General features: G+C 37.6%; 1 protein-coding gene across 2 annotated transcripts; it reads left to right on the forward strand.

The window, feature by feature from the left end:
• Positions 1-467: 467 nt before the first annotated feature.
• On the forward strand, positions 468-9567 carry LOC110908115 (probable prolyl 4-hydroxylase 3). Of its 2 annotated transcripts, XR_002574162.2 has the most exons (9): positions 468-803; positions 1739-1835; positions 2117-2214; positions 2325-2422; positions 2686-2815; positions 5928-6115; positions 6690-6775; positions 7458-7554; positions 9185-9567. XR_002574162.2 is itself a non-coding variant. In XM_022153020.2 (8 exons), exons 1-7 carry the CDS (start codon positions 592-594, stop codon positions 6761-6763), a joined length of 897 nt encoding a protein of 298 aa, XP_022008712.1. In that variant the 5' UTR covers positions 469-591; the 3' UTR covers positions 6764-6775; positions 9185-9567. The 2 variants fall into 2 exon arrangements, 1 of the variants encoding a protein (XP_022008712.1); XM_022153020.2 differs by lacking the exon at positions 7458-7554 and having other exon boundaries at positions 469-803.
• The last annotated feature ends 979 nt before the right edge of the window (positions 9568-10546 follow it).

The raw sequence follows: 10546 nt of genomic DNA on the forward strand, positions 1-10546 counted from the left end.
CTGGATTAACTTCATCCATATTTTCTGTTAACGAGAAAGATAATTCGATCATTTTATATGTAATTCTGTTAACCAGAGCGGCAATTTGGCCATATAAAATGACCGAATTGTTCTTCTCGTTAACAGAAAAGATGAATGGAGTTAAGCCAATGGACTAAAATGACAACGATGAAACCTTTTTGGACCAACATGCGAAAAATAAAACTTTTGGACTAAACTGACAAAATGACTCAAACCACATCAACTTCACAATTTAGATTAGACGGGTCAACGTTCTTTTAATTTTTCGGACTTGTAATCCGGTTTTGTTTCTTGTTTCATTCGGTTCCTATGGGCCATGTCCTATTTCTAGCTTCTGACCAGTGTTTTTTTTTTTTTTAAATAAAACAGAAAAAGTGTCGAAACAGCGAAGGGACAAATCCGTCATTTCGTCCCACTTTCCACGCCAGCTGTCCATTCCTTCCTTCCTTCTTCCTCATAAACCCAAAATAACTCATCACCCACCACCAACCTTTCATTTCTCCAAACCTGCAAACCCCAACGTTTCACCTCAAAACCCTCACAATTAGGGTTTCTTTGATCGAACCAACAATGCGGAAAGGAAGAAACTTATTAGGTCGCCATCACCAAGGGAAGAGATCGTCAACAGTTGCCTTAGTTCTCTCCATGCTTTTGATGCTCACAATTGTTCTCCTTGTGCTTCTTGCGTTGGGGATATTCTCACTTCCGATTGGATCTGATGATGACGATTCTTCGTTTTATCTTCATGATCGCATCACGTTTAAGCGAAAACGGTTGCTTGTGTAAGTTGAATTTCTGAATTTGTGTGGATGGATTTAGGTTAAGTTTAGATTATTATTATGTGATTTAAGCAGGTAGGGAGTTGTGAGTTTGTGTTGTATGAGAGTTTAGTTAGAGAATTAGAAGTTTATATTGTATGAGATGTATGCTGAAGCGACTAAAAATGCATCGTATCTGCGTGATTGAGATTATGTTTATCTAGTATTGTGATTGAATAGTGATTATGTTTATCTAGTATTGTGATTGTATATCATTTTGTTATGTGAGTGTTGATTATATTGTAAAGTGTAAACAGTTGTGAATCTAGGTTTTGTGTAGATTAGTACGTCTTTGAGATGTGGATGAAGGTGGATTTAGGTGATGTGTTATCGTTTTGACTCCTGTATTTAACTTTCGCAGTGGCGTAGATTGGGGTTTTCTAATCATAAAGACAACCATTGGTTAATCCATGATTAGTATGATTTAAGCAGTTAGAGAGTTGCAACCTCATATTATATGAGACTTTTGTTAGAGAATTACAACTTTATATTATACGAGACATATAAAATGCCTTATACCTGTGTGATTCAATGGTAGTTATGTTTATCTAATATCATGATTGCATATTATTTTTTTATGTTCGAGCTGAGGGTCTCATTGGAAGCAGCCTCTCTATTCCTAAGGGGTAGGGGTAAGACTGTCTACATCTTACCCTTCTCAGACCCTACCTTAGCTTTGCTATTGGTGGGATGTACTGAGTATGCTGATGATGAGGATGAATGATATTATTTTTTTATGTGAATCTTGATAATACTGTGAACAACCGTGTTTGTTTCAAAGATGTACACTTCTTTTCATTACTTTAAGATGCAGATCTTTCCGTAGTGGTGCCATTGTTTTACATTATTTATCTTCTCTTTATGTGATGTAGCTTAACTTGTATCGGTCTGAAATGCAGTGGTGACATTGATGGTGATGGGGCTGGAAAAAGAGGAGATCAGTGGACTGAGATTCTCTCTTGGGAGCCCAGAGCTTTTCTTTATCACAATTTTTTGGTGAGTAGCCATTTTGTAATCGTAAGCCTCATTCTTTATCACTGGACATTTTTTGGTTTTTTAGCTTATATATTATATTTATTTCTGCTCGTGTGTACGCAGTACACGTTGAGATTTAGTATCGCGTCGTATTATTCAGTATTGTTATTTTACTAATCACTTTATATTTGAAAACTGCTGCTTCCTGGTTTTAAATTTTGATCTCCCTTCTCCCACTTACTCTTAGCAGTGGTAAGAAGTAGGAACATTTTATTTGACTCTTGCTTTGTATTGTAAAACAGTCCAAGGAAGAGTGTGAGTACTTAATAAATCTTGCCAAACCTCACATGGCAAAGTCAACAGTTGTTGATAGCAAGACTGGTCAGAGTAAAGATAGCAGGTTTGTCTTCGCAATTTTTTCATCTTTACTTCTAAATTTTAATACACTCGGGTGGTCCTTTTTGCTTGCATCTTGATTACAATTTGACAATTTTTGTTTATATATTTTAGAGTGCGTACAAGCTCTGGGACATTTTTGAGGAGAGGAAGGGATAAAATTATACGAACTATAGAGAAAAGAATTGCTGACTTCACATTCATCCCTGTAGGTATGATGTTTGAATATCACATGGTTTTGTACCAGCCTTTAGAGTTTAGATGTTAACGTTGAATTTCATCAATACGATAACATTCAACAATATCAGATAAAACAGCTTTGAGCCTTTGATAGTTTGATGTACTTTTTATGTCCTGTTTTCGGGATGCCAATTGTTTGACAGTTCAAAAAGCAATATCTGATTGTTAGAAGTTTAAAACATGCTGATTTTGGGAACATAAGCGGATTATACCGACTAATGTTCTAAATTTACAGAACATGGAGAAGGACTACAAGTTCTCCATTATGAAGAAGGTCAAAAGTACGAGCCTCACTTTGACTACTTTCTTGATGAGTTCAACACTAAAAATGGAGGCCAGCGAATAGCTACAGTTCTTATGTATTTGTGAGTATCATGCATTCATGTTACATCTGCTTTTTTAAGATGCATCTGTAGTAATATGGGCGTTAGAAGTGATTTATAGAAACTAGATTATTGCAGTTCTAACCTAATTTTTGAACAAATGCATTAAAAATACACTTTGGTGAATGGTGACTTTCAACCCTTATACCTACCTATCTGACTTATTTGGCCCGCTTTTTAGTTAAATTGTTTATTTTATCCACTTGGCCCATTCTCTTATTATACTTTTTATTTTATCTATTTGGCACTGTAATTGAGCCAAGCCAGGATGATCTCAAACTTAAATGAGCCAGCTCGCCTCTGCTCGTTTATTTTAACTAGACCTGGCAAACGGGTCGGGTCGGGTTGGGTCGGGTCATGGGTCAAGACGGGTTCGGTTCGAAACGGGTTCGGGTCGAAACGGGTCAATTAAAATAAGGGTTGTTTTGGTTCGGGTCAAAACGGGTTCGGGTCGGAACAGGTTCGGGTCAGAACGGGTTCAGGTTGAAAGGGGTCCGGGTCAGAACGGGTTTCGGGTTGGGTCGGGTCGGGTCGGGTCGGTTTGGTTAAAAATTAAAAAAAAAACAGAGAGATTGTACATCAAGTGGATCCATCTTCACCTCTTCATAATATCATCTTTGCATCACTGATGAAATTTCCACTATAAATTCATTGCAAAGTTCACATCTTGCAATGATTAGAACAAAGCTCATGAAACTTTATTATATCCATCATCTGCAGAGAATATGTTGATTAAATCCAACAAATATTCTCACGATGTTGATTCTACTTCCAAGATAGTGTCTATTATGATGACATTCTGGCTGAGGATTCAAAATGTTGTCTAAGAATCGTGAGAGGGTTAAATGGTAACTTTTATGTTTATAGAAACTCTTTGCTTGTTAAGAATATAATTCTTGTAAGAAATTGTAGGTTGAAACAGTATGTCAAAAGTTTATAGCAGAAGAGTGTTATCCTTAGACCTGGCAAACGGGTCAGGCCAGGTCGGGGCATGGGTCAAAACGGGTTCGGGTCAGTTTTTTTTTTTTTTTTTTTTTTTTTTTGGGGGGTCAGTATTTCAGTTTTTTTTTTTCGGCTTATAATTTCTGCGAATAACTTTGTACCGGATGTGCAAAATCTCGATTCGTATAACTTGTACTCTCCTGATTCGTATAACCAATCAGATCTGTGTATAACCAATCTGCAGCGAATGTCTAATCTGCAGCGACTAAACGACAAAATTCTGAGCGAAAAATTCTGCGGATGAATTTTACTAAACACGTGCAGATCTATAAAACCGATTTAAACTGTGGTTTCGTGATCGTGACTGTCCCCACTATTTTCCGAATATAACAAATCAACTGCAACAAATTCTGCACCAGTGTTTAAATCGTGGTTTCGTGATCATGGTTTTGTGAACGTGTTTTTGCGTCAAATTCTGCAGTGAACTGCAACAAATCAACCTTTAATTCTGCAACCGAACTAAAATCTGTCCAAATTTCAGCGAATAACAGCTGCAAATTTCAGCAAATAACAACTGCAAATTCGTGATGAACTTAAATCGTAACAAATGGAATCCAGGTTCGCAGTAACAGATTCGTAATCGTTCTGGATTCGTATCAAACTGAATTGTTACTTCAAGTTCGTAAAACACTGTTGGGTTAGGATCAGCGGACAAACACCGCAGTGACGGATTCACAGATACACTGAATATCCAATTCGAACTTCTGTGTATATTGAACTGCAGATTGTGTATCCCTGCTTTGTACGAAGTCTGATTTCGGGGTTCGTAACTTCGTATAATGACTGAGTACCAAACAATCAGCTGGATTCGTACCAATGTTACTTCGTATCAAATCGGCTTCGTATAAAAGTCTCTTCGTATCAAACTCCTAGCTTCGAAACGGTGCGGGCCGAAACGGTTCGCGTCGAAACGGTTCCTGTCGAAACGGTACGCGTCGAAACGGTACGCGTCGAGGCGGTTAGCGTCGAGACGGTGCGCGTCGAGACGGTGCGCGTCGACACGGTGCGCGTCGACACGGTGCGCGTCGAAACGGTGCGCGTCGAAACGGTGCGCGTCGAAACGGTTCGCGTCGAAACGGTTCGCGTCGAAACGGTTCGCGTCGAAACGGTACGCGTCGAAACGGTTCCTGTCGAAACGGTTCGATTCGAAACGGTACGAAACTCGTCCCGAACCGAAACTCGTCTCATGCGGAAACTCGTGCCGGCCAGAAACCCGACCCGAACCGACCCCGTTCCAATCCAAAACCTGCGTCGTGTCGAAACCCGACTCGGCCCGAAACTCAATTTGAACTAAACCCGTTCCGATCCAAAACCCGTTTCGTGCTGTAACCCGTCTCGTGCGGATACTTGTGCCGGCTCGAAACCCATTCCGATCCGAAACCTGCCCCGTTTCTTTAAGACACTAACCCACATCGACCCATTTCTTTAATGTTGTCGACCCGCTTTGACCCGAAAATAACAAGATGGAATTTCAAGTGACCCATTATGACCCATTTAGTTAAAATATCTTACCCAAACCAACCCATATAATTTTAAAAGCAACCCAAATTGACCCACTTGGAAGGCTTTGGGTCAAGATTGCCCCCTCTAATTTTAACGAGCTGAAAAGTTGAGCTCAAGCTCAGCTGGTAAAATGTTCGAGCCAATCGATCTGGCTCGTTAATTTTTCTTATTTTTCTACAAATATTGATAACATAAAAAACAAAATAATAAATAAAAATCACACATATATCTATATGTGTTTTTTCTAATATTTTAAAGATCGAAAGACATATTAAAAGTATTATATGTATAAGTTTTGTTTAATTTCCCATATATTGATTAATTAAACTTAAAATGTTAATACTTCAACCCCCTCCCACATATTTTTTTATTTATTTTAATACATTTAAAATCAAAATTAATCTATATAAAATAAAATAATTTGATCTGGCTCACGAGCTGAGCCAGGCCTAGCTTGAGCTCCGCTTGTTTACAACCGAGGTTTTTTTAGTCGAGCTTATTTTCGAGTTTTTATCGAGCGAGCCGCGAGCTTTTTGAACATCCATTTTGGCCCACTTTTTAGTTGAAGTTTTTGCTTTACCCTTTGCAGGTCTGACGTGGAGGAAGGGGGAGAGACAGTTTTTCCTGCTGCACAAGGAGATATTAGCTCCAGACCAGGGTGGAATAATTCGTCTGAGTGTGCTAAAAAGGGTCTTCATGTGAAACCGAAAATGGGTGATGCGTTACTTTTTTGGAGCATGAGGCCTGATGCAACATTGGATCCAAGTAGTTTGCATGGTATGTTTAGCAGCCTCTATTTTCTGATGAGAAATTAAAAAAGGGTTTTAGTTCGAGGTGTTCAGGTGTCAAAAATGGACGGGTTGGGTAACGGTTTAAAATAGGTAATTATTCTCTGGTATGGGTTGGGTGGAACCGACACACTTTTGGTTACATTACAAAATGTTATTATTTCTTGAATAGTTATTTACTGCGTCAAATATGATATGAAAATATATGTGATTACAATAACAATCTTCTCATTTTGAATATAATGTTTAAGCAATTTTAGGCATTATGAAGATTTAATTATTGTGTCAACTATGATAAGAAAAAATATATGATTACAATAATTATCTTCTCATTCTAAATAACATGTTTAGGCAACTTTAGCAGCAAAAATTCACTTTGGGCAACTTTCCACACGTCTCTTGAAGTTACCCTTTATAATTGAATGGGTCGAAGTGACACCATGAAACTGAATTTTAAATTCACAAGAGTAACCCACTTCATGTTCTAAAATTGTGTGGCAATTTCTGCATCATGTTTTTTAAATATATGTGTCTGTTAACTAGATTCAGTTGATCTATTTCAGGTGGTTGTCCTGTGATTAAAGGGAATAAATGGTCATCTACAAAGTGGATGCATGTCGAAGAATACAAAATATAAGTTTGTCAAAAGGTATGTTTTTACTAGTGCAGCGCCTTTTGGTTTTGTGATTATTTACTATGGTGCAAAATCTACTTGTGCGTAAAGACAAACAAATCAGAGCATACACATTATGTTCTGTCTTTCTTTCGCTTAAATATATTAAACAAAAGCTTCAGGAAGTGTGAGCACCATAATAGCGTCAATTTTGACATATAATAATAGTCGATCAAACTTACCACAAATCGAGTCTTGCTTTCTGGAACTGAAAAGAACCTAACAAATATTAAAAGACATACTAAAAGGCTTCTTGGTTCATTTTGGAACTACAAGTGCACTCAAAGTTGCTAAGTACTTTGTCTATTCGTTGTTTATTAGATAACCCATTAAATAATTTTAAACAATGGAAAGGCTTCTTGCGGGTCAACTAAATCTGACGCAACTGTTTTGACTCATACTAAAAGTGACCCATCTCAAATAAACCCTGTTTTGGCCTGTTTCATTCTGCCACATCTACTAAACGGTTTTATATGTAGATTGATAACGAGAAACTCTAAAATACCAGGGTGATCATGCAAACTGTAAATTAAGATTATAAGTATTATATAATAGAGTTGGCTAAGTGAAACTGACTATTACTGTGTGCCGAAGTAGTATAAAGTATGATGCAAAGAAGTAAAATGAGATCTGATTATTGGGTTATACCACTATGAAGGATACAAAGGAGTAAGTGAGATCGGATTATTTATTATACCACTATGAAGGTTCCTTGGTATTCTTCAGTTATGCATTCCGTCATCACACCACTTTTGGTATTTTTTCTCTCTTGATACTTGGTTAAACTAGAGCTTATTTAAGCCAAAACGTAAGGTTTTGTGAAGAGCAGATATCAACATTAAGGACAAAAGTCAAAAAATTGCAAAATGAGGCTACGTGCTACTAAAGTTTACTATAAGATAAATGTTCGCACATAACAACCTTAAAGCTTTTAGTTGTTATAGTGTCCCTAAGAACCCTAAATTTTGGATTGACGCCTCACTTGGACTCACAAACTACTATGTCGTTGGCTAAAAGCATAATCATAACATCTCATCTTGTATGCCTTCATAGCAAATCTAACACTAAAACAAATTTATAAGGGTTGAAGGCTATTACTTGTTCAACTGTGTATTATTAGAAAATATCATCTACCATCTCAATGGGGAGTTTGAATGCATATTATTATGATTTGGAGTAGTGGTTCACATATCGGGTATTGTGCCATACCCGGTTCCGGATTGAAACCGGTTACATGTATGGTCAACAAGGTTAAAACCGGGTATAGCAATAACCGGGTTGGGTATGGAACCGGGGTTTTGGAGTGGAAGTGATGGGGTTTTTCTGGTTTCGGGTTTTTTTAGTGTTTTGACTGGTTCGGGTTGGGTATAACCAGGTTGGGATCAGTTTTGAATTATAAGAATTGAACCAATATGACCACCAACAGGTAGGGTTGGGTATGGAACTGAGTATGCCATACCCGGTTTTTTTAATTCCTTATTTCGGTCACTCCTGTTGCTATTTGATAGTTTTGTTTCACTATGGTCCCCGTCTTTTCTGCTTGTATCACGTCTGTTTGTTCGTATGCTTTTGTTTTTGAGCCAGGGGTCTTTCTGGAAGCAGCCTCTCTACCCCCAAGGGATAGAGGTAAGGTTTGCCTACATCTCACCCTCCCCTGACCCTACCACTAGCTCTGCTATTGGTGGGATATACTGGGTACGGTTGTTCGTATATTGGGTTTTTCTGCCGGGTCGGGTTCTGTACTCGTTTTTTTTGTGCATCTCTAACTTGGAGCTTCATAAACACTTGTTTAAAACTAGGGATGGTTTTTGGTAATATTACCTTACCATTATCTTTTATCTCAATATTTAGTTTTCAACTATCCATCCAAGATGTATATTTTTACTAGATAGGGCTATTACTAGACTAGATGTGCTCAATTATTGTATTGAGCAAGTCTAGAGGGTACTCATGTGTATTATGTATCTCTATATATAGATTCCTATTGTAATCATTTTATATACACAATCAATATACAAAAACCCTTATGGCTCTAAAATCCTAGCCGATGTATCTACCATCCTAAACCTAAGTCATTTTAGGAACCCTTCGGAGTTCTAACACGAGGTGTTGCGATTGCCCCATCCTCAAGCTTTTCTCAACATGTATATGCTTAATTCTTTTATGGAATACATGATTGTTTGCAAATTGCAAAGTGAATGAATGCCTCTTTATCACACCATAAGTTCAATGACTTAGTTTATTAGATCCAAAATGATCAGATTTGGGAATACAAGTAGTTTTTGCTGTAAGAACAGATTATAAACATAAATGTAACATTACTTATCTATCCTTATCGTTGATCAACTGAATATCTGATTCGAACCACACAAATCTGTTTTGCAGTCATTTCACTTTTCAGCTCGACACATTAACGCAATCTGAACCAGTGGTAGTCCTTTATGGGTACAGTGTGTAAGATACAAATCAAGCAGTTAGTAGTTGAGTATAGCTGGCGTTTTCCTCCCGCTTTCACCGATTGACCTGAGCATCATGTCGCAAAGGTGATCCGCGTAACGCTAGAAGAAATTTGATTAAATATACCAAAAACCCCGATAACTTGTTAGCATAATCAAATCTAGTCATTTTTTGAAGTTTTCAAGGTTTGTTGGAGTTAGAACTAATTACATACGTAGCATGTCATGGTCTTCTAATTCAGGTTTGTCTTATAGTTTTTGTTTTGGTCATTGGCTTGAATCAAAGTATTTGGTAGGGATGTTTGTTGTCTAGGGATTTTTGGGCTGTATCGGTAACCACGGGTTTTGGAGAAGCTAATCTGAACCAGCCGGGTTTCCTGGATCGGCTGGCACAGCCAAATACGCTTTGCTTCAGCTTTAGTAGGTGGGTTGTGCTTTTACATGCAATCGTACTATTAGATATTCAAAAGTTTAGTGAAACGGAAATGACCGAACGTTTTACAAGTATTAAAGGGCTTTTACGAAAAAAAGTGGAAATGTGGAATAAAAACTTAGGAGTGAGAGAATCAGTTCAACTAATAATTTATACACGTTATATTTTTTTTTATTAAAATCTCGGCTAGTTCCAAGCTGTAAACTTAATTGCATAACCGGGTTTTTGAACCGTAGATCAAACTTTGTTGGTCCTAACATGGTCGGACTAGTCGAGTTAGCTCGGTTTGGGTGTAAACGGTTTTTGAAATATTTAGACCATAGGTCGTAGGGTTTTAACTAAATACTTAGATCAGAACCTTGATGTTTGCATTTAATTTGGTCAATGAGAACATGCATGAATAGACTCGTGAGTAACTCATAGCTGTAGCTGGTTCTCTGTGGACCAGCAATAATGGCAGTTCATGACTAAATATGGGTGAATTTGGTTGGATAAAATTAGCCCATAAACATAATAAAGTCGATCTTTTATTTAGATGAATAAAATTTAGACATACTTGACCCGTTTACTCGTTATCTGCTTTGTACGTTTGTATCGGTGCAACATGTAATGTTTTTGGCAACTCTAGTAAGAAGGATGGGCTCACAATAATTGATTCTGAAATTCCACAACGTGGTGGGGCTTAATTTCAAGTACCAACTTACAAATGAGTTTAATCTAGGGTTGTTCACGAGCTGAACCGAACCGATTGGACCTTTGCTCATGCTCGGTTCGTTTACAAACCGAACCGAACCGACTGTTTTTTCAGCCGAGCCAAATTCGAACGAGCGTCTTTCGATCTGAGTATATTTCGAACGA

The sequence above is a fragment of the Helianthus annuus genome, chromosome 14, assembly GCF_002127325.2.
Source record: "Helianthus annuus cultivar XRQ/B chromosome 14, HanXRQr2.0-SUNRISE, whole genome shotgun sequence".
NCBI classification, from domain to species: Eukaryota; Viridiplantae; Streptophyta; class Magnoliopsida; order Asterales; family Asteraceae; genus Helianthus; species Helianthus annuus.